Source organism: Vipera ursinii (genome assembly GCF_947247035.1).
Source record: "Vipera ursinii genome assembly, chromosome: 4".
NCBI lineage: Eukaryota > Metazoa > Chordata > Lepidosauria > Squamata > Viperidae > Vipera > Vipera ursinii.
The window spans coordinates 35,971,319-35,995,862 of NC_139514.1; the positions used below are offsets into that span (position 1 = coordinate 35,971,319).

At 38.4% G+C, this 24,544-nt stretch overlaps 1 protein-coding gene across 1 annotated transcript in view; it reads left to right on the top strand.

Annotated features, from left to right (window-relative positions):
* Positions 1-24,544, top strand: part of PHLDB2 (pleckstrin homology like domain family B member 2) — a 55,151-nt gene that overhangs the window by 29,254 nt on the left and 1,353 nt on the right. The window contains exons 8-20 of the mRNA XM_083361354.1: positions 1,093-1,248; positions 2,212-2,322; positions 3,086-3,175; positions 4,398-4,541; positions 6,941-7,075; positions 13,281-13,380; positions 15,048-15,062; positions 17,558-17,765; positions 17,901-17,991; positions 19,554-19,700; positions 20,487-20,706; positions 21,692-21,777; positions 23,287-24,544. The exon at positions 23,287-24,544 is cut by the window's right edge and continues 1,353 nt beyond it. Coding sequence (XP_083217480.1) covers positions 1,093-1,248; positions 2,212-2,322; positions 3,086-3,175; positions 4,398-4,541; positions 6,941-7,075; positions 13,281-13,380; positions 15,048-15,062; positions 17,558-17,765; positions 17,901-17,991; positions 19,554-19,700; positions 20,487-20,706; positions 21,692-21,777; positions 23,287-23,427 — 1,644 coding nt within the window. The 3' untranslated portion in view covers positions 23,428-24,544. The remainder of the gene's footprint in view (positions 1-1,092; positions 1,249-2,211; positions 2,323-3,085; positions 3,176-4,397; positions 4,542-6,940; positions 7,076-13,280; positions 13,381-15,047; positions 15,063-17,557; positions 17,766-17,900; positions 17,992-19,553; positions 19,701-20,486; positions 20,707-21,691; positions 21,778-23,286) is intronic.

Below are 24,544 nucleotides of genomic sequence, written 5' to 3' on the forward strand. Positions count from 1 at the left end.
ATGGATGTGGTGTTTTTTTTAGTGATTGTAATCAGACCAAGTCCAAAGATGTCTAACCAACTCTTTTTCATGGCTTCAGTGCTGTTTTTCTATATTGTTGTTAAGAATGTAAGTGCATGGTGACAACTAAACAGAATGTCAAAAGCTGGATTAACAATGGATGTGCACTACATGCTTCAAACATTATTAGTCGTCTAAGGCTTAGCACTGTGTGGCATTGAACACTGAACATCTGTATGACTGAGTACGAGTGGAATTTTGATATTTAATCAGATTAGAAATCTATAAGATCTGTCTGTAGATGAGGAAAGAATTCTCAATTAGGCATGAATGATTACTTATTTAATTCTCATTGCAGCATTAGAAATCTTAACTATGCGTATTCATTTTGAAAATTAAGACATGTATAAACTAGGTCCTTTCCCCAAAAGATTCTTTTCTATTAGGTTGTATTTTAATCATTCCATATAATTTTATGACTGCTTTGGTTTAATTTTACAAACATTGTGAATTAACACAATAAAAAAGAAGCATTAGGAAATAGTGGGAGATTTGGGAATAGGGAAAAGTCATTCACATTAGAACCATCAAACATTTCCAGATCAGATTATTCTGAGAGCAAAATTGACTTTTTTTCTTCCCTTAAATATGAAATTTGGTTAAAAAAAATCTGAGCCATGAACCTGAAGTCAAATAGCTTAGAACTGTTTATTCATGATTCAAGCTGCAATCATGCCCATTCTAAACTACAACAATTCTTCACATTGGCATCCCGTTTAGTTTAATTTTAAGGTTGTTGTTTTTTGAAGTGCATATTTAGCACTCTAAACCCTTCTTCATAATGACTAGGCTAAAATAAAATAATGGATCTGTTGTCATTATTTTGAGGATGTGTATGATAATTTTAATTTCAGGTCTACAGGTATTTTAAAAAACATGCTTAAATAGACTTAGACATGCTTAAATAGACTTAGACCAGAATAAAACTTAAATCTCTAGGTTTATGCTTGGATTTGGATTATGCTTTATGTCACTTTCACAAGCAAAAGAATCTCTTTAAAACTGATACACTTATTTTTTTTCTTATTGAAGGATGCAGACTTGTTGGAGGTAGAAAGCAAACATTTTGAAGATTTGGAATTTCAGCAGCTTGAAAATGAAAGCAGATTAGATGAAGAAAAGGAGAATTTAACCCAACAGCTTCTGCGTGAAGTTGCTGAATATCAGCGTAGCATTGTCAGTAGAAAGGTAATTTTTTTAAAAAAAAAGATCAGATCATTATCTTTGAATAGTTTAGTTGAGTGCCAACTGATTGCAGTTGTTAATCTAAACAACAATTAGCAATTTACTAACAATTCAGTTAATTGTTAATTTTTAGATTTGCCCACTAAGGTTTAATAATTATTTAAGATAGGAAAAATAATCTAAAGTAATATATTTCCATTTCTTGGTTTCTTAACAAAAATGTTTGGTTTTTTTATACTTTTAAGAGAGATGGTACCTTTCCCAGAAACGTATTTGTGTTCCATAACTTTTCATATAGTCATAAAAAGGTAAAGGTAAAGGTTCCCCCGCACATGCATGCTAGTCGTTTCCGACTCTAGGGGCCGGTGCTCATCTCCGTTTCATAGCCGAAGAGCCAGCGTTTGTCCGAGGACGTCTCCGTGGTCATGTGGCCGGCATGACTAGACGCCAAAGGCGCACGGAACGCTGTTACCTTCCCACCGTAGTGGTCCCTATTTTTCTACTTGCATTTTTACGTGCTTTCGAACTGCTAGGTGGGCAGAAGCTGGGACGAGTAACAGGCGCTCACTCTGTTATGCGGCACTCGGGATTCGACCCGCCAAACTGCCGACCTTCTGATCGACAAGCTCAGTGTCCTAACCCACTGAGCCACCGCGTCCCTTATAGTCATATCCTCCCACAATTCTTCTCTTTTTACTTAGTCTTCTATTTTGGAGTAGCAGTAGAAGTAATATTGTTAGTGCCAGCTCTTAGTGCTGCTAGAATATGCAAGAATGTGAAGTCCAATCACAGGACTTCAACTAAAATAAATAAATAAATAAATAAATTACAGTGAAATGTTGATGGTGTACAGCTTTAAGTCTTCTCTGTAAATTTGTGTAAAGTTGACTTTCAGATGGGTAGGAATTGTATGAACAATATTCTGAAGCTGATATTAAGTATGTATTAACATTATCTTTATGGTAGGAAAAGGTTTCTGCTCTCAAAAAACAAGCAAATCACATTGTACAACAAGCACAAAGAGAACAAGATCATTTTGTGAAAGAAAAAAATAATTTACTAATGATGTTGCAGAGGGTAAGCAATTCTTCCTTGTTCTTCCAAGAACTTAATTAAATTTTAAATGATAAATTTATTTATTTATATATTTTATAATTGAATTTCTATACCGCCCTTCTCCCGAAGGACTCAGGGCGGTGAATACCAATTATATTATGTTGCTCAACTTCCTCTTTAAAAAAAAATTATGTAAACATGCTAGTATGATACCATGTATCATAGAGAGGTCTGCAATGTATAAAGTTCAATGAAGAAGTGAATAATGTATATAGTGAAGCCAACTGTACCTGTGTTTTCCATAACAGTGGAATGAATGTACGTGAATCTTTACATTACCATGCAGTGGATTTGATACCAGCAGATTTATTCAGGAAAAGTACAAGTGTGTTTGTGTATATCTAGGGTTTGTAGAGGGAAATTTTGGTATTAAAACCAATCCAGCCAATAAATTTGGAAGGATATCTGTATTGTCTATACTAGGGGTAGGCAACCTTGGCTCTTTTGTGACTTGTGGACTTCAAATGCCCAGAATTCCTGAACCAGCCATGCTGACTCAGGAATTCTGGGAGTTGAAGTCCACAAGTCATAAAAAAGAGCCAAGGTTGCCTACCCCTGGTCTATACTGTGAAGATGGAAACAAAAATTTTGAAAATGCATTTGGAACAATTGTCAGTCGAAACATCTTAAATATTTTTGCAAATCTTAGTTTCTTTGGAAGGAAAAGAAATACAACTTAAATATTTGTATAACATCTGTCTCAAATATAACTCATTTTCTACAGGAGAAAGAAAATCTTTGCAGTCTAGAAAAGAAGTATTCCTCACTATCAGGAGGTAAAGGATTTTCTCTGAGTCCCAGCAGTCTAAAAGAGGTAATGTGAGATTTGGGAGAAAGGGTTTGAAACAATATGGTAACTGCCTCATTTTTCATATTATTGCAACCATTTTATAAAGTTCATTGAAACATGACTTGCACTTTCCTACTTCTAGAAAAGAGCTGATTGATTTTAATTGCTAATATTTTAAGGAGGAATTTTCTAATAAAACGTGAAATAGACATATGCACTAAAAGGAAATACGTAATGTTTTCAACCACAAAGAAACCTTTGCATTCCAGACATTCTGCCTAAGGTTTTGGATTAAGGATGGTTGGGCAAGTTCTAGGATTTGAATGAAACAAAATCCAGAGGAATCACAGACTATTTTAACAGGGCATGTAGTATAAGACTGTAAGTGTGGTGCTGAAATAATTGGCCTTCCAAACAGTCTTCAGTTTCCTTAGATTTCATGTCCATTTTTTTCATCTTACTCCATTTGCATGCATACCTCAGTGATCATTCATTTTTTGATTATGCAAACATTCAATGTTAGTAGAGTTGTACTAGAACGTGACATATTAGAAAAGAAGAATGGAAAATCAGACTCTTGGAGTGCATCCTTTCAATTCTTGCTTGTGCCTAAAACGTTTTCTGCTACTGTTGCTGCTACTCTAACCACTTACTTATTTTTACTGAGAATCGCAGCCGTTCTAATCATTGTAGGTCAAAATAAAGACTTCATATGAGTATTCTGCAAAACATTTGATGGCAAACATATCCCTAAATTATTAATGGTTCATGAATTTATTTTGATGGAATGGGAAAAGTGAGATTCTGTCATAGTTTTGTTTCATCTAATTACAATAGGGTAGTTTATTGATTAGGGAGCTTCATATTTTAAAAGACTTTAAAAAGTGTTTGCTTCTTTTTTAAAAAAACAGCTTAATTCCCTTTATTGGGATCATGCTTGACAATTCAAATAGTCATATTTTCTGAGTGCTACATATTTAAAAGTTCTTCTAGAATATGCTAGTGTTTCAAGCAGTTATTATGTTTAAGCAGTTATTACGTTAAAGTGAGATAGTGAAAATTGTAAATTTAAAGCATGCAGGACTCAGCATAGATGATTGAGAAAGTATGTCACAAAATGGTTTTGTAATATCACAGCACTGGCTGTATCACTCTAAACTAACTTTCACGGAGAATTTCAAAATTTAATATTCTTGCATGCCTTTTGCTTCTTTTGTATGTTTAACTTCTGAATTCCTCCTTTTAGGATTTTGTGAATGTAAATGACATTAGTGACCCGCATGGCAATTCCACGAATATCTCCCCTTCCACTCAGCCCCCCTCTGCTGCTGCTGCTGCTCCCACTGAACTCTCCACAGCTGGCCTGATAAGCCAGTCACAAAATAAAGAGGTTTGTAGGAGAGACATTTCCCATGTGTAAACATTATACTTTCAGACTTTATTCCCTTGGTGTTCACAGGTTGTAGTAAACCTTTTTATTAATTAAAAAGCTGAATAGGGAGCTGAGTTAATTTTTCCCCTATGGGTTTCTCAGGAACAGATGTTGTATGTACGTCTTGGGTATATCTTCTGTCTTCCTTCTTATGTTCTTTTCCAGTGTTGATAAAGTAACTGGGACTTTATTACATTCTCATTGAATACCTTATGTTTACACCATTCCCATTTTGATGTCCAGGAAAAAACAGCAAAGCAAGCTCTATTTTTCCCTAGTAGGACATCACAAACCTAATGTCAAAATAATAGGTACGGTGGGAGAAAAATACCATTTGTTTATTTGTTCTTCTCTGTAAACAGTTAATAACACTTCATGCATCTGATAAAGTGAGCTCTGGCTTAAAAAGCTTTTCCCATAATAAAACTTCTTTGTAGCATTTGCATCTTGTGTGTATTTTTAAAACTTTCATACCATTTCTTTTTTTCTATAAAGCTAAGATCACCTTTCTGTTATGGATCTGTGATTCCTCACTCTCTCTCTCCTCGCCCTCTTGCACAACTCTCACCAGCCGACTGGCCTGAGGTCAGGGCTGCCAGTGTAGAGTCTTTTCCTTTACCTGATACACCACCTCCTCTGCCAGCTAAGAAACACCGAAGGGAACCCCAGGTAACATGCCAGAAGGCAGGCTGACTTGGTAATGATATGATTATCGTTGCATGCCCAAATTTGAAAGAGTGCATGGAAAGTAGCCATTAGTCAGCTTTTCAGAACCCTAAAGGTCTGAATCTATGGTCCAAGGCCCTTTCCCTTATAACTGACTGATGGAATTCTAGCATTTATAAAGGATTTTGCACACAGAGTTCTAAGTACATTAGTTGAGAAAGTTTGTATATGCATCTTGTTAAGGACCACCCACTTAAACATTTTACGCATGCAGAATTTCTTTATGTAGACCAGTGTCTTTACTCTTTAACACAGGGGTGTCAAACTGCCGGCCCATGGGCTGGATGCGTCATCCGGAAGCCACACCCACCCCATTGCCGGCCATGGCAAAACCGTCCCGATATGTTGCGCGATGTCACGTGACATCGCGAGTTTGACATGTCTGCTTTTAACACTTTTATGTCACACTGACATATTCAGTGCTGATTACTGTTATTACAGTCCTTTTTCTGTAAAAGTAGGAATTAAAGAGATGATTTGAACATAACTGTTAAAGTTTATCTTCATTAACATTTTGAATGTCTGTTGTCTCATTCTGATATCAGCACACTAAATAATTATGGTGTGAAACATTAAGAATGCTTCAAAAATAACTTGGAAGGCATATTTGAATTTTACAAACAAAGTACTCTGTAATCTGTTCAAATCTGAGATTATATTTCAGTGTAGAGTACACTCATGGGATTTGTAGCCCCGAGTTGTCTTCTTTGAGTAGATCCTAACTTCCATGAAAATTGCATTTTTATTTCTTAGTAAACTTTGCTGGTCTCCCTATGGGTTACCATGGAATAATAAATTTTAGACTACATTCTTTAGCTTCTTCTGGATAGAACAGCTCACAACTCTTATTCTTTATAGTATAGGAAGGCAAATTAAGCAAATCCACAATAACTAATTAGTTTTACCTTTATATGAGAGGAATCAGGTATCACAAATTGGTACATTGATTGGGTAAGCTGTAAAATAGGTTAACAGGACTGAGATTTATCAAGTAAGAGATTATCATTTAGCATGCAGTTGGCAATAGTACATTTCATTAACACTAAACTAACTTTAAGAAACATTACCCCTGTGAAAGCTTCCTTTCTTATTAGTAAATGACCTATTATACTTTGCATTTAAAACACACAGAGCAAATAAAATCACAAATAAAAGACCAGTGTAAACTTTTTGTCTTTTTATTCAAATGTTGTATATCAAAGTGTATTATATGTCCCACTGTTCTTGTTCAAAAATATTTTTGGTATTTAAAATCACAGTGAAATATACTATTCTCTTCGCATATATTCAGCTACTATTAAATGGAAGAGAGGATTTATGACAAATATGATCACAAAACACAAAAGATGTACCTTATTTATCCCATTAATATACTAACGTGTTGCTGCAGTATATTTACATTAAAAATTACTTTTCTTATAGAAATCATTCATGTAGCACTAAATGATTTAAAGAGCTACCTTATTGGTAGCTAATTTTTGTGAATCTGGAGATGTTCTAGTTTTACCTGAATTCTGCCTTTGGCAATTTTCAGTTCAGTTTTAAAATTAAATTATGACTTTTCAGAAACATTAACAACATTTGTAGCATGTCATCACACTAAAATTTTACACACTATTATTTATTTTAAGCATTTCCGAAATTTGGAAGAGCGAAAGAAGCAGCACAAAGAAGGCCTGTACATGAGCGACACTTTGCCCCGTAAGAAAACAGCTCCTCCCATATCACCTCAGTTCAGTAGTTCTACTCTTGGACGAAGCGTTAAGGTAGGCATTTGTACAACTCAAAGAATTTCTTTGGATTTTGAGTTAACAAAGTTACATTGATTTCAGTAGAATCTTAGTCAGCTTGAATGATGGCCTTCTCTTCACACATGCATACCCTTTTCCAATAATTTCATTTCACACTGCTGATTTACAGTGTAAATCCTTGTAAATTTAGTCAAAGTAATTCTCCCTCTACTTTTTAACACTGATCTACAAGGAGAAAGCCTCAGAAATGAAAGTAGATTAATTTTACCAGAATTGGGTCACTAATAAAGGAAAATTAAGTCCTGAGTATTAATTAATTCCATTTTCCAAGATACAACTTCAGATCAAAATAATTCAAAATTACAAGGAAGATGTGCGATTATGCTCTGCAAAATGTGATATAGCAATGAGAATGGTGCCACATCAATCATTATACATTTATCTTTTTATTGATACCAATAACATAACTTTCCATTTATTTATTGGTTTTTGATGTAACATTTACATGTTTTTTGCATGAAAAACTGACAAGCTCTAACATCAGATTAAACGATAAGGTTCCATTGTAGCTCTGCCTTACTCTTAGGCAATTCCAAATCCCTGACCAGATGATTTAGTTCACTCTGAGAAATTAAATGTGGTTCAGGAGGAGCATAAGGTGGACTAAAGTTTGGGTCCACTGCCATCAACGGGCCCAGATCAGTTCCATCCTATTTATTGTCTTTATCATCTTCTGAGTCTAGAGAGTAGGATACTGGTGGATCTAGAATTGGTAAATCCTCACCATAGGGTACAGGATGCAGTGCTGATGGAATGTTTGGATATTCCACAATCCACTTCTTTCTTGAGAATTCTTTTGCAGTTGGGGGAACCATGTGAAAAAAGCAGTCGCTACTATGATTGGTGGGTTCCCTCCACACCATTGGAACTGTAAAAGGCATGGACTTTTTCTTCTTCTTTAGCCAATGATGCATGTGTAATGGAACAATAATGAGGGGCCCAACTCTTGTCCTGATCCCCTATTTTGCATTCAAAATATAGGTGGTATGCCTTTTTTACCACTGCCATCATACTGCACTTTTGAGATGCAAATGTAACCTCGTCACAAATGTAGCAGAAGTTATCTGCATTGTTTAGACAGTTTTGTGGCATCTTGGCTTCTGAGGGAAAATATCACGCAACTGTCCTTGTAAATGTTAGGCAATAATACTTTCACAAGCCACCAGATGTAACTGTGTGATGCGTAGAACTGACCAAGACAAATGTACCTTGCAATAAAAGAACAATAAATTACAGTTAGGTAATAATCTTTAGGCTCAAAGTGAAGATAAATTTATATACTTCCATGTGGTACCATTTTCATTGTTCTACCATACTTTGTCAAGAAGTTACGAGGCATCATGATCATTAGACATCTCCCTCCTTTGCAGGCAAATATACTCACCTGTATATAAATCTTTATTGTGAAATATCTTGAAAACTTTAGCAAACAACCTGTTATCACCTGTTTTCTAATTCATCTACCGTATATACTTGAGTATAAGCCGACTCGAGTATAAGCCGAGACCCCCAATTTCACCCCCAAAAACTGGAAAAAGTTATTGACTCGAGTATAAGCCGATCCGCCGTTCTGCAAGCCTCTGCCGCCAGCAGAGGCTCGATCCGCCATTTTGCAAGCCTGAATACACAGGAATACCCTGTGTGGCCGCGGCTCGTCGGCAGGTCTCCGTTCCTCCTGCCGACCTTTGGGGAGGTTTGGGCGCCTCCCCAAACCTCCCCAAACCTCGGCAGGTCTCCGTTCCTCCGCGCAGACCTGCCGACCTTTGGGGAGGTTTGGGCGCCTCCCCAAACCTCGGCAGGTCTCCGTTCCTCCTGCCGACCTTTGGGGAGGTTTGGGCGCCTCCCCAAACCTCCCCAAACCTCTGCAGGTCTCCGTTCCTCCGCGCAGACCTGCCGACCTTTGGGGAGGTTTGGGCGCCTCCCCAAACCTCGGCAGGTCTCCGTTCCTCCTGCCGACCTTTGGGGAGGTTTGGGCGCCTCCCCAAACCTCCCCAAACCTCGGCAGGTCTCCGTTCCTCCTGCCGACCTTTGGGGAGGTTTGGGCGCCTCCCCAAACCTCCCCAAACCTCTGCAGGTCTCCGTTCCTCCGCGCAGACCTGCTGACCTTTGGGGAGGTTTGGGCGCCTCCCCAAACCTCCCCAAACCTCGGCAGGTCTCCGTTCCTCCTGCCGACCTTTGGGGAGGTTTGGGCGCCTCCCCAAACCTCCCCAAACCTCGGCAGGTCTCCGTTCCTCCTGCCGACCTTTGGGGAGGTTTGGGCGCCTCCCCAAACCTCGGCAGGTCTCCGTTCCTCCTGCCGACCTTTGGGGAGGTTTGGGCGCCTCCCCAAACCTCCCCAAACCTCGGCAGGTCTCCGTTCCTCCTGCCGACCTTTGGGGAGGTTTGGGCGCCTCCCCAAACCTCGGCAGGTCTCCGTTCCTCCTGCCGACCTTTGGGGAGGTTTGGGCGCCTCCCCAAACCTCGGCAGGTCTCCGTTCCTCCGCGCAGACCTGCCGACCTTTGGGGAGGTTTGGGCGCCTCCCCAAACCTCCCCAAACCTCGGCAGGTCTCCGTTCCTCCTGCCGACCTTTGGGGAGGTTTGGGCGCCTCCCCAAACCTCCCCAAACCTCGGCAGGTCTCCGTTCCTCCTGCCGACCTTTGGGGAGGTTTGGGCGCCTCCCCAAACCTCGGCAGGTCTCCGTTCCTCCTGCCGACCTTTGGGGAGGTTTGGGCGCCTCCCCAAACCTCCCCAAACCTCGGCAGGTCTCCGTTCCTCCTGCCGACCTTTGGGGAGGTTTGGGCGCCTCCCCAAACCTCGGCAGGTCTCCGTTCCTCCGCGCAGACCTGCCGACCTTTGGGGAGGTTTGGGCGCCTCCCCAAACCTCCCCAAACCTCGGCAGGTCTCCGTTCCTGTTTGGGGAGGTTTGGGCGCCTCCCCAAACCTCCCCAAACCTCCCCAAACCTCGGCAGGTCTCCGTTCCTCCGCGCAGACCTGCCGAGGTTTGGGGAGGTTTGGGGAGGCGCCCAAACCTCCCCAAAGGTCGGCAGGAAGAACGGAGACCTGCCGAGGTTTGGGGAGGCGCCCAAACCTCCCCAAAGGTCGGCAGGTCTGCGCGGAGGAACGGAGACCTGCCGAGGTTTGGGGAGGCGCCCAAACCTCCCCAAACAGGAACGGAGACCTGCCGAGGTTTGGGGAGGTTTGGGGAGGCGCCCAAACCTCCCCAAACGTCGGCAGGTCTGCGCGGAGGAACGGAGACCTGCCGAGGTTTGGGGAGGTTTGGGGAGGCGCCCAAACCTCCCCAAACAGGAACGGAGACCTGCCGAGGTTTGGGGACGTTTGGGGAGGCGCCCAAACCTCTCCAAAGGTCGGCAGGTCTGCACGGAGGAACGGAGACCTGCCGAGGTTTGGGGAGGTTTGGGGAGGCGCCCAAACCTCCCCAAACAGGAACGGAGACCTGCCGAGGTTTGGGGACGTTTGGGGAGGCGCCCAAACCTCCCCAAACAGGAACGGAGACCTGCCGAGGTTTGGGGACGTTTGGGGAGGCGCCCAAACCTCCCCAAACAGGAACGGAGACCTGCCGAGGTTTGGGGACGTTTGGGGAGGCGCCCAAACCTCCCCAAAGGTCGGCAGGTCTGCACGGAGGAACGGAGACCTGCCGAGGTTTGGGGAGGTTTGGGGAGGCGCCCAAACCTCCCCAAACAGGAACGGAGACCTGCCGAGGTTTGGGGACGTTTGGGGAGGCGCCCAAACCTCCCCAAAGGTCGGCAGGTCTGCGCGGAGGAACGGAGACCTGCCGAGGTTTGGGGAGGCGCCCAAACCTCCCCAAACAGGAACGGAGACCTGCCGAGGTTTGGGGACGTTTGGGGAGGCGCCCAAACCTCCCCAAAGGTCGGCAGGTCTGCGCGGAGGAACGGAGACCTGCCGAGGTTTGGGGACGTTTGGGGAGGCGCCCAAACCTCCCCAAACAGGAACGGAGACCTGCCGAGGTTTGGGGACGTTTGGGGAGGCGCCCAAACCTCCCCAAAGGTCAGCAGGTCTGCGCGGAGGAACGGAGACCTGCCGAGGTTTGGGGAGGTTTGGGGAGGCGCCCAAACCTCCCCAAAGGTCGGCAGGTCTGCGCGGAGGAACGGAGACCTGCCGAGGTTTGGGGACGTTTGGGGAGGCGCCCAAACCTCCCCAAAGGTCGGCAGGTCTGCGCGGAGGAACGGAGACCTGCCGAGGTTTGGGGAGGTTTGGGGAGGCGCCCAAACCTCCCCAAACAGGAACGGAGACCTGCCGAGGTTTGGGGAGGTTTGGGGAGGCGCCCAAACCTCCCCAAACAGGAACGGAGACCTGCCGAGGTTTGGGGACGTTTGGGGAGGCGCCCAAACCTCCCCAAAGGTCGGCAGGTCTGCGCGGAGGAACGGAGACCTGCCGAGGTTTGGGGAGGTTTGGGGAGGCGCCCAAACCTCCCCAAACAGGAACGGAGACCTGCCGAGGTTTGGGGACGTTTGGGGAGGCGCCCAAACCTCCCCAAAGGTCGGCAGGTCTGCGCGGAGGAACAGAGACCTGCCGAGGTTTGGGGAGGTTTGGGGAGGCGCCCAAACCTCCCCAAAGGTCGGCAGGTCTGCGCGGAGGAACGGAGACCTGCCGAGGTTTGGGGACGTTTGGGGAGGCGCCCAAACCTCCCCAAACGTCGGCAGGTCTGCGCGGAGGAACGGAGACCTGCCGAGGTTTGGGGAGGCGCCCAAACCTCCCCAAACAGGAACGGAGACCTGCCGAGGTTTGGGGACGTTTGGGGAGGCGCCCAAACCTCCCCAAAGGTCGGCAGGTCTGCGCGGAGGAACGGAGACCTGCCGAGGTTTGGGGAGGTTTGGGGAGGCGCCCAAACCTCCCCAAACAGGAACGGAGACCTGCCGAGGTTTGGGGAGGTTTGGGGAGGCGCCCAAACCTTCCCAAACGTCGGCAGGTCTGCGCGGAGGAACGGAGACCTGCCGAGGTTTGGGGAGGCGCCCAAACCTCCCCAAAGGTCGGCAGGAGGAACGGAGACCTGCCGAGGTTTGGGGAGGCGCCCAAACCTCCCCAAAGGTCGGCAGGAGGAACGGAGACCTGCCGAGGTTTGGGGAGGTTTGGGGAGGCGCCCAAACCTCCCCAAAGGTCGGCAGGAGGAACGGAGACCTGCCGAGGTTTGGGGAGGCGCCCAAACCTCCCCAAACGTCGGCAGGTCTGCGCGGAGGAACGGAGACCTGCCGAGGTTTGGGGAGGCGCCCAAACCTCCCCAAACGTCGGCAAGTCTCCGTTCCTCCGCGCCCTGCCTGCCTGCTTCTTTCCGCTGCGGAAAGAAGCAGGCAGGCAAGGCGCGGAGTTTGGGGAGGTGCGCGCGCACCTCCCCAAACCTCCCCAAACTTCGGCAGGTCTCGGATGGCGGTGGCTTGGGAGAGGTGCGGGCGATCCCGGAAGCACCAAAGCCTCGGCCGCGCACAAGTCCTCAGTAAGTTTTTTTTGTTGACTGGAGTATAAGCCGAAGTGGAATTTTTCAGCCCAAAAAGTGGGCTGAAAAATTCGGCTTATACTCAAGTATATACGGTAATCAAAATATGTAAGAATTAACACATTTTATCTCAGATGTTGATAATTTCCCAAAATTTGTAGACCAGTGTAATCACTGTGCTTAAAATTACATTATCAATATTTACATAATACAATAATATAAAACTGTATTACTTTAATCTGCAAATGAAAGTTTTTGGTAGCAGATGTGAGGCATAATTCCCACCCGTGTTAGAAACTAGTTGATTTCACACAGCCAAGCTGTTTCATGGCTAGAGTAAATTTGACCTTAAGAGCTCCTTATTAAAGGACCAATCACTATGTATTGGATAATGAAATTCAAAATACTTTATATTAATATAATCCCTGCAGGGTCTGACTTTGTTTGTCCATCTTCCATCAATAAGGTGGAATTAATTTTAAAAGAAATTCACTGAGTGTATGCTGACCATAAACCATAGTTAATGCTATCAAATGCTTCCCTTGTATTTATCCTGGATTCAAGCTCCCAGGAGATACGCAAGTTGTGTTTTAAGCTGGATTGCCTTAAACTACTTTAAATAAAAAAAACAATTTTTCATTTATACATAAAGTTCATTTGAAGAATTTATATATAAAAAGTAGTAGCTCTAAATGGCTTTTTTTTTACAGGTTCACCTGCCACTTGGACAAAGCAGTAGCTGTGGCAACATAATTCCTCATTGTTCAGGATCTATGACCAAGGATTTGGAGTCAAGGAGAACACGTAAAGGTAAAGATATTTAGAATTATTCCATATATTTATATGTAATAATATCCTAATATAAATCCTATTCACATTAACATTCACATTAAGTGCATATTTCCTTTAATTGAATAAATACACAATAAATTCAGCTTCTTTCAGCTTTAAAACCATTAAAGCTGAATGAAGCTGAATTAATAATTGTGTGTTTATTCAATTAAAGGAAATATGTACTTAACGTGAATGTTAGTGTGAACTTTTTCATGCAAAACTCGAAGTATCCTCATTTGTATACCTCATTGTTGCAGATAGCCTTAATAGTTTCTTAGAGTGAAATATTGTCTATGTTGAATTTATGAAATCTTGACCCATCTCAGTATGCATTCATTTTCAGATTGATCAGAAATAGAATGTCATAGTTTTTCTTGGAAGTTATGTCCTTCAATTAATTTTGATGGTTTGTTATTACTTGAATAATGCCTGAAAATTATTAATATGCTAAGTCTCATGTGCATTGTAGTTTGAAAATCATGGGCACATTCCCACCTTTACATCTTATTTTCTGCATATAGTACATATGTATTCTATACCTTTATAGAGTAAAATACACTGACAATATCTTTATAGATGCTTACATTCAGTTTTCTTGCACCTGGAAGTTTTAGATACTGGGCGAGAAACTAGAAGATTCCCAAGATATGCCTAATTTGTTGAGTGAGCATTTGGTATCTAGCCAAATCTGTGACTATCCTGTTGGACTAGAAGTCATATGTAGGAAGGGATGTACACTGTCATTTTAAACTATTTCTAAAGTTTAAGACAAAGTAGAAAAAGCTGTAATTAATTTAAAGTATTACAGTATAACTTTTGCTTATTAATGTTCATAACAGCAACAGAAAATATATAGACAAACAAAACTGTACTCTCATCTGCCTTCTCTAATTATAAAATTAGACAGTTCAGTCCTAACATTACTTAATTAAAAGTAATATCCACTATATTTAAAAGGATTTGTGCACTTGCGGTACCTATTTAAAATACAAGAAGTCCTCAACTTACAATAGTTCATTTAGTGACTGTTCATAGTTACAACAGCACTGAAAAAAGTGATTTATGACTGTTTGTCACACTTACAATGGTTGTAGATCCCCATGGTCACACGATCAAAATTCAGACCCTTGGCAACTAGTTCATATTTATGACGATTGCAGTGCCCCAGGTTCATGTCATCGCCTTTTGTGACTTTTTGACAAGCAAAGTCAGTGAGGAAGCCAGATTTATAGTAACAGCCCTGTTACTAACTTAACAACTGCAGTGATTAATTCAACAACTGTGGCAAGAAAGGTCATAAAATGGGACAAAACTCACTTAACAACTGTCTCACTTAGCAACATAAATTTTGGGCTCTGTTGTGGTCGTAAGTCAAGAACTACTTATAGTTGAATTTTTCTAATTTAATTTATTATGTGTACTCCCTATAGAGTCGACTTTAACTCTTAGAAAACCTATATTCAGTATCTAAAATATTGAGAAATTGTCAACCTTTTTTCCCCCGTTCCACTTCTACAGTTACAATTCTTTCTACATTTGTTTGATTTGTGCATCTCAGTAAGAATATTTGGTTTTAAAGAATTATTTAACATTTTAAAATAATTATTTTTTTCCTTTTTCACTGTTCGTGTCATTAAAATCAGGTAAAAGCAAAAAAGGTATGAAAAACATTTTCTGTGGTGTTATATGCTTGATTTACAATTACATTACTAATGGCAGAGGGGACACTGTCAAGTTGTTCAGAATCAATATGTGTGGAAATTTTGAATTTCCTATTCCACTCAAAAATGTAAGAAAGGTATTAGGATTTAAACAATCTCATGTTTAAATCATACATACTCTTGTCATATACATTAAGAATGTCATAAGATGTAAAACAAGACTATGCCCACAGGCTTTTCCCTCAAATCTGTGGAGACAGAGAGGGTTACTGCAGTGGGGGAGCCTATAGAGATTGATGCCATCAATACAATGACAGCATTTATTCAGTAGATTCATATTCCTGATATGTTTGAAGATAATGAATCCAGTATTCAAGCTAGATCAGTTGAAACCCCCTGCTCTTTTCTGCCTTTATTTATTAATCATTTGGATGTAATGTAAAGACAGCGTACAAGCAAACACTTCAGGTTTATGTTAATTAATCTAGTTTGGATTTGCAAATAGAACAAGCCAGGTTCACCCAATGCAGCTAGGTCTTGCAAAATATGTTGACAAATCTAAACAATTGTGGCTTAGTCACATTGTTACTGCAACTGACATCACAAAAATATTGACATCTATGTAATAACCAATATTTTTTTCATGATTAATAAACTCAATATTTGCTTAATTTTGAACACAAGATATAAATATATAATATGCACACAACTGGAAATATAGCCTGGCATAGAATAAAAGTAGCACAGATTTGTAGTGAGCTGTTTGTCTGTCCGTCCATCCATCCATCCATCCATCCATCCATCCATCCATCCATCTATCTATCTATCTATCTATCTATCTATCTATCTATCTATCTATCTATCTATCTATCTAATTTAGAAATTTGGTTCTCTTCCAACATTTATTTGCAGAAGACAAATTCATGTTTGGCTATCTAAATAAAAAGAAAGTTCTCCTATGAGTCCTGTTATAGCCTTGTGGAAGGAGAAATGAATTTTCTTATTACCATTATAGCACACAAAGATACTGTGGGCTTTCTCCTCATTTCATTGACTCATCTTTTCCCCATGTTTTCCTAAAAATATAAACACTCTTGAGATGTTAACATGAAACTATTAATTGATTAAGGCAACCATACATGTAGAAAAACTAGCTGCAATGGCAACTACTGATTCTCTGGATTGGCAAAACTATTTAAAATTATTTCTCTAATCCACCATAAACATCTTGACTATGTTCTTTGGTTTGGTTTGCACTTTTTTGTGTGATTTCAACTCTGTTCTGTTGTGTTATTAATAACAATAATATAACAGGTTTCTATTTTAATATAAATATTTCTGACAACTGCTTTTTCTGCTTATTATTATGCTACTGTCAGTTAACTCAACTTACTTGGGTTTTTTTTCTTTTTGCAAAAGAATTTTGTGCAGTGCCTTGAATTATGTTGAATTGAGACATTATTTTGAGTTTTTCATTGTCATGCTAATGTTAAAGTCTTTTCTTTTAGCAAATCCATTCATATTTTTAGCAGGACATAATATCTGAATATTTATCTTACCTAGGATTGCAGACTAAGTAAAAATTAAAAGTGTGAACTTCATCCAGTTTATCAAACTCTAAAATAATTTTGCTTACCCAAATATCTTCTGCCAGCAAATTTAGTACTTTTCTGAATCAGTATTAGACATGTCATTACTTCCTAAAATATATAATTTAAAGAATTGTTGTCCAAATATAAAATGGATACTATTTTCATACAATGTTTTAAAAACATCACTTAAATTCAAGGGACACAAGCCTATTCAACATTATCAAAGTTATTTAAATGAAAACTCCCTTATTAGAAGCAAAATACTTTTGAATATTAGATGTTGCAGATGTCCATTAGAATAGTGATTCACATTGTAACCTTAGAGATATATAAAAATAATAATACTAGATCTTCTCTTTATATGACCTGTTAGCTTTTTTCCCCCTACAGTCCTACAGTTTTGGAGTAATAAAAGTTATAAAATTATACAGAATTTTTTTTCTCTCTGCTTCCTTGATTTCAAAGTTGTCCACCACCACATGCTTTGTAACATAAAATAAACATGTGAATGTGTGTGGATAGATAGAAAGACAGATAGATAGATATACTGTAGATATAGATCAGTTTATTTTAATTTTACATAGCATGATATAATACCCTGGGCTGAATCAAGAAAGTAGAGAGAAGAAAGATTTCATCATATGTATACACATGTTGAGAATAGAGTTCTGGGTTTTGCTTATGAGAATCCTTATTAGCCAAATTTCCAATATCTAAAATAGAAGATGTATCGGGTTTTAATGACCATTGTTTCAAATCTAGTCATAAAATTCAATTAAAATGGCTCTTAAAACAGATTGTTTAATGTTTTTGTGTTCACTATCAATGCTGTATTAATCCGTCTGATTTTATTTAGTCCTATTATAAAACATAAATCAACATTTTCCTTCTTTTTTCTAGGTTATAACCATCAGCATCTCCGTGAAGATCAAAGCCAGAAGTCTCCTGAATTCTACAGCAGAACTGCCTCAGAATCAAATGTGTATCTGAATAACTTTCATTATCCTAATTCTAACCTGAAAGACCACACCTTTGACACCCTTAGTTTAGATAGTTCAGACAGCATGGAGACAAGTATATCTGCCTGTTCCCCAGATAATATTTCCAGGTACATTCCCTTTTGATCAGTAATTCTACTGTGAAGGAAATGGATAGAAAACAATAAAAAGCCTAGAAATAAGCTTTTAATGAATTGAAATGTTTTATCAAAAATTTCAGTTGTTATTGCTGGTTTTCATTACAGTGCCAGCACTGCAAATGTGGCAAGAATAGAAGAGATGGAAAGACTTTTAAAACAAGCTCATGCTGAGAAGACACGATTGCTTGAATCCAGGGTAATGATATACATAGAAATACCAAAGTTACTCCATTGTTGAAGTTGTGTGTTCATTAGATTTTGAAATTAGTATATTTTCATAGAATTTGACAGGACTTGTATAATAATTAACTGCAATATGATCAGCCAACACTGATTTAACAATATAGTTACTGAGGTTCATTTATTACAGATTAATAGTAAACGTGCAACATGGTCCAGACTTATTCTGGTAAAATATGCAAATTAAGCTTTTGCTTGAGATAAATCACGTGAATGATAAAGCATGTAGCCTAAGAGAGATATACATAACCACATTGTGCATTGTAGAAAATGAATCAATCTCCTATTTGGTAGTGTTTGGATTACTGGATTGGAATCAGAGAGATTCAGGTTATTATGACTTTCTGTCAGTGCAACCTACCATATAAAGTTGTTTTGAGAATAAAAAAGAGACACAATACTTCTTACCTTGTCTTGAACTCTTTAGAACAGGGGTTTTGAAGCTTTTTGAATCTGTGTTAATTTTAAAAAAAAGAGATAAAGAAAATTCCTGTAATCCCTGGAAAATTTTAGTGATAGAAAATTGCTTGCATTCAAATGAAATTTAACAAAATGTTTTTGCCATTAATCTTTCCTATAAACCCATCAATATAATTTGAAAACTTCTGCCTTATAAAAAGTAAATGTAACATTAATATAACAATTAAACAAATAAATGTTGAGTCTACTTTTCTGAACCAACACAACTGCCCCTACCTAGCAACTTGCATATATTTTAGAGAAGAAATTCAGTGCCCCCTGACAGTCAAAATATTCAGGTCACTAAATTTGGACAATGTTTTAAGAGGAATAGTAACTTCCACTATATTTGGAAGTCTTTAAATAATCTGGCTTAATACAACATTGATACTGAACATGAATATATTAAACCTAAATCTGCTTTGTTGAGTCCTTTTGTGTAATTAACCTTTCATTATAAGGAGAGTGCAAACTATGTATTATCAAAGCTCCAGAATCAAACTTTTGATGGCTATCTGTAACGCCTAATGGTAGTTGCAAATCTGAGCATTATATACGTAGGTATGTCCTTAATTGTACCATAGATCCATCCAGTCTTTATCTTTGTATTTAAACTACAACATCAGTAGCTTTTAGAAATAAACATCTCAATAGATTTTATAATCGGTATCCAATGATTCCCAAAAACGTTTGCAGAAGTAAAGCTAATATTTTCTATATTTTTATGTGTTTTTACCGTGTTAAAGGCAAACCACGATTGCCCTCATTTTTATCAGGTCAAAATGAATGAAAATCGGTCCCTTGCCCCAAGCTGAAGCAAGAAAATCCCACTCCACACAATAAGAAAGGAGATGGGGGACATGGATACATACAGAAAGAGACAGGCAATAATCATCCAAATCTTACCACTTTCACTCATTCCCACTTACCGGAGCTCAGAAACTGGAAGGTGGATTAACAAATAGTACATTTACATTAGATCAAACTATGTGTTAAAACTATGCATTTTTTAAAAAGCGGAGTGTATTCATTTATGTTATGCTGCCTGTATTCCTTCAGGAACGAGAAATGGAAGCCAAAAAAAAGGCATTCGAAGAAGAAAAGCGTCGCAGAGAACAGTTAGAAAAAAGGTTACAAGAAGAAACTAGTCAGCGACAAAAACTGATTGAAAAAGAAGTTAAGATACGTGAAAAACAGAGAAGCCAGGTATGTCATATCTTGAAATAGAGAAAATACAGCTGTTTGAAGGAAGAGAAGTAGTTCATGTACATTAATAGGTCGTTTTGTTGGACCTAATTAGAAAGACCAAGTCTACACTGGAAAACATGCTAAACTTATCAAAGACCAGCATACCTATTTTTATTTTTAAAAAATTAGAGTTAACAATGAAGGTTCTATACAAGTGATGAAAATTTAGGGCAAATAGATGAATTCTATCCTGAAAAGATGGGAAAATGGATTTTTTAAAAAAATGTGCAAATGTAGATAATAAATTAGCGAATAGTGTACTGTTTGTTGTGAGGATTGTACATTTGTTAAAAATAAGCTAAAATGGCTCTGTATAGACCAGGGGTAGGCAACCTCGGCTCTTTTATGACTCGTGGACTTCAACTCCCAGAATTCCTGAGCCAGCATAGCTGACATAGCTATGCTGGCTCAGGAATTCTGGGAGTTGAAGTCCACGAGTCATAAAAGAGCCGAGTTTGCCTACCCCTGGTATAGACCATACTTCTCTCTCTCTCTCTCTCTTTTTTGGGGGGGATGAAATAGGTAGAGGAGATGTCAGGAAAAACCTAAGCTAAATGCAGTTGAAATGGGGTCTTTAAGAACACCCATCTTTTTTTTCTACACTTTGCATAATTTTTCTTAGTCTAAAAGGGAAGAATTTAATGCCATGCATTTATGAAATGTATGAAAAAAGTGGACGAATTGTAATAATGAAAACAGAAACTTTTAATAACATTTTTAATATTAATTGTACCTTTATTTTAGTCTCGTCCCCTGACCCGTTATTTGCCAGTCAGAAAGGAAGATTTTGATCTGCGTGGCCACATAGAGGCAGCTGGCCATAATATAGAGACTTGTTACCATGTCTCACTCACTGAGAAGACTTGCCGAGGCTTTCTTGTTAAGATGGGAGGGAAAATTAAAACATGGAAAAAACGATGGTTTGTGTTTGATAGAAACAAGAGAACATTTTCTTATTATGCAGGTGAGTTATGGTCTCAGTTTTGACATGGCATGTTTTTCTGTCGCTGTATTAGGTTTATTATATTCATAAATTCTACTATTTTTTGTAACTTAAAAATGTTTGTCTTATTACTTGCCAGTCGTCTATGTTTACATCTTGGAATTACATTAAAGATTAGAATTAGCGTATTTTCCTCATATGCTAGATCTCTAGAAGCAAAGAAATGGCCAGTATAACTGTGTGCATAGATGGAATCAAAACTGATAAACTTATATGCATAAGTTATGAATCAGTATTCTTCAAATTAAGGACCTGGTCGCTTATTGTTTTCTAAGATTTTCTGTTACAAGTTTTCAGTATTTGGAGTCGTATGCAGGTTTTTGGCTAGAAAATTAGGACTATTTCAAGTTCAACTTGAAATATGAGAGGACTTTTTCTGCTTGCTTTCTGTAGTTGACTATCCTGCATTGTGCAGTTTACATTAGTTGATATTATAACAAACCAATAACATTGGCAAGGAGGAAACAGGAGGCTTAATAGCAAGAAATGCCAAAGCAGGTGTAACCTAAGAGAAATACAGTTTGTGTGACTGACTTTTGTTCCTATGCTATCTCTCTTAGAGCTTAATAATGGCTTTTTCCTCCTTTCAATCACTCTAACTAGTATTTTAAACTATAGCTAAAAGCTTTTAGCTATGGTTTGAGATACAGAAGTTAAAAAATACAGCTTTGTACCAAATGGTCAATAATTTTTGGAACCAATTACAGTCAGACAGACTGACTGATACATTGATAGATCAGTCTTAGGACATAGTAAATACGTGTTCCAGGTAAGATATACTGTAACTTACTAGGAATATGCCTCATTGATCTTCTGATGTGATAATGTATTGTCAAATCAAATTGATAACCAAATAAAACATCAGTTTATTTTAAATTAAATAGAGGTCTTAATGTTAATCTGTAATCTCTATGATGTCTCATCCCACTTTATTATTTTACTCTAGACAAACATGAAACTAAATTAAAAGGAGTAATTTATTTCCAAGCCATTGAAGAAGTATATTACGATCATTTAAAGAATGCTTGCAAGGTAAGAAAAGATGTTTATCTTGCTTTTCTCAAAATATGTTTCTAATGTTTACATGAAATACTAATTATTGTATACAAGTTACAATAGAAAAGTCCACAATATAAAAAGCTGATGGTTTGAACGGTATAGGAAAATATAAGGAAAAATAGAGGGACACTAATAAATCCTTTGAAATAAAATTTACTATCCAGATGCTAAGAAACTCCTAAATTTTAAATGTCCTTAATTTCTTGCCATTAATTTCAGACATCTTTCCTTTGAAAATAAAATTATTTTACAAATAAATATTATATTTGGATCACATTCACATGATTATGCTTAGGTTGTATAGTATCCACATTTATAAGCCTTTTTACTGTAATGAAACAGGCAATATTCTGTTCAAAAAAACCTAATGAGACTATAGATCTTATGCACATTCTGATTTTGGCAGTTTGTAGAGATCATGGTTTTGTGCTAGGTTTTTTTTTTTGCTTCCCTATCTTCATGGAGAATTTTTCAGCTACAACAATAAATGCAGTATAATAGAGAACTAATATTCCAGTACACAAATGTGCAGTGATGACAGTGTGCAGTGATGTTTGAGCTCAGCGTATCAAAAATTGAGAAAATGCACAATTTGACTCTATTGGTATATCACACACACCCCACACACACCCTGGACAAAAGAGGCATCATCCCTTTCCAGACTCTTCTCTCCTCCAGATTGTCTTCTCTGGACCTTCTGAAAGTCATGCAAGGAGGCCCTATTCTCATGGGACCCCTGGAGCATCAGAAAATTGTGCAAGAATGTTTGCACAATTTTCAGATGCTTTAGACTTTGTGCGAGAACGAGACTCTCTCAGAGTATTTGGAGGCCTTGTGTGTCATCAAAAATGGCATGGCGTGTCATCTGACACATATATCATATGCTCACCATCACTGGAAAAGTATTATGTTTTCATCTGGAATCTGTTCAAGATCCTAGTTTGGAATCTAAAATGTATAAAATCTGTGCAGCCTCTATGTGTTGCAGAAGTACAACTCACAGCCAACATAAACAGTAATGTTGGGACACCTTCTCTTTTCACCCAAAATAAGAGAGTTTTGATTTTAAATCAATCCCTCACCACAAAATAACCAACAGTATATGGAAAGAAAAGCTCTACAGATAAACAATACAAATAGTGTAGCGTATGTTTATATGACACATTACATGTCACGTGTATTTGTATTTGTGTGTGTCTCTGTATGTGAGACAAGAGTGTGTTTGATGACTGCCAGTAACCATATTAAAATAATTTTTAATTTAATAAAATAAATTTTAATGCTGTTATAATTAAATAAATAATTAGTAATGAAAATGGAATATAAAATTATGCATTCAACTTATATTTCAATTCAGCTACATTGTTTATTTCACAGCTATGCAAGAAAAAGAATAAAATATGTAATATTCACGCATTAGATTTTCATCTGTTTCAGAATGTATAATATCAATAATTATATAAACTTCTACTTTCTTCCCAGAGTCCTAATCCATTGCTTACCTTCAGCGTTAAAACTCATGACAGAATATATTACATGGTGGCCCCATCACCAGAAGCTATGCGAATATGGATGGATGTTATAGTTACAGGAGCAGAAGGTTACACACACTTCATGTTGTAGTTAAATGTAGTGCAAAGTTTCAACAATAGGGCATAATGCAATAATAGCTGTGTTCGTGAGGGTGGAAAGCCATATATGGTCATATTTGACAAGTCACAAATATCAGTAGACCTAATCTTATATTTCAAAAGCAAATACATCATATGTAAGGGAGCATGAAATTCTCGTGGACTGACTTTATTTTTTAGATTCATTTGTTTTTGACATAATAAACCCCTCTACTTAAAAGATACATAAACCTCCAAAAATGAATAACTGGATAGCTATAAGCCAATTTCTGTGGCATATTCTTACAAATTCTACCATGCAGAACTTCCTTATGGAAATAAATGTCATTGCGTTAACAGTGTTGCTATAGTATTTTGTATTAAGAACTGAAAGCAAAAGATATGATGCTTCTTTATTTAATGTACAGGGTATATGAACAATTTTATGTTATTTTCCTTACAAGTATTTTATAGCAAATTTTAAACTACTGTTTGCAGTGTTTTTATCTTAAAACACAACCAAAGATTCATACAGTGTGTTGAGATTTAATTTTATGTAATAGAACAGTTTTTAAATTCTTTTATACATGCTAGTGTTTTAAAATCTTTCTATCTGTATCCTCGAAATGCTGGATGTTAGCTTGAATGTTAACAAAAATGATATCTTTAGGTATTTTAGCTTTCTTTTTAGAAGATAGAAATAGATAAAAAACTATAGTGAGCAATCATGTCTGCGTTTCTACTGAGGCTGTTGCTTATTTTCTTAGCAAATTACAACCTCTTCACAAGAGTTCACCAGTTACAGCTTAGCAGAATTAAGAACCATACTTAAAAAAATCATAACCTTGTAAGGACTTCCCCAAATAACATGATTTTTGTGCATAAAATTACAAGTCTTTGGAAATTACATTCACAACCTTTCCATATAAAATAAATATTTTAATGTAGTTGAATATTTTCCCAGCCTAAGTTGGCTTATAAATTACAATGTGAAGAATTTCTTAGAACATAGTGTACTTAAGATCAGCCATGAAGAAAAGTCTTCAATTTTTTTCTGAATTATATTTCCATTGATGATGAAGCATTTCTTTTTGGCACAGAGACATATTTTGCAGCTAGTTTGATAGATG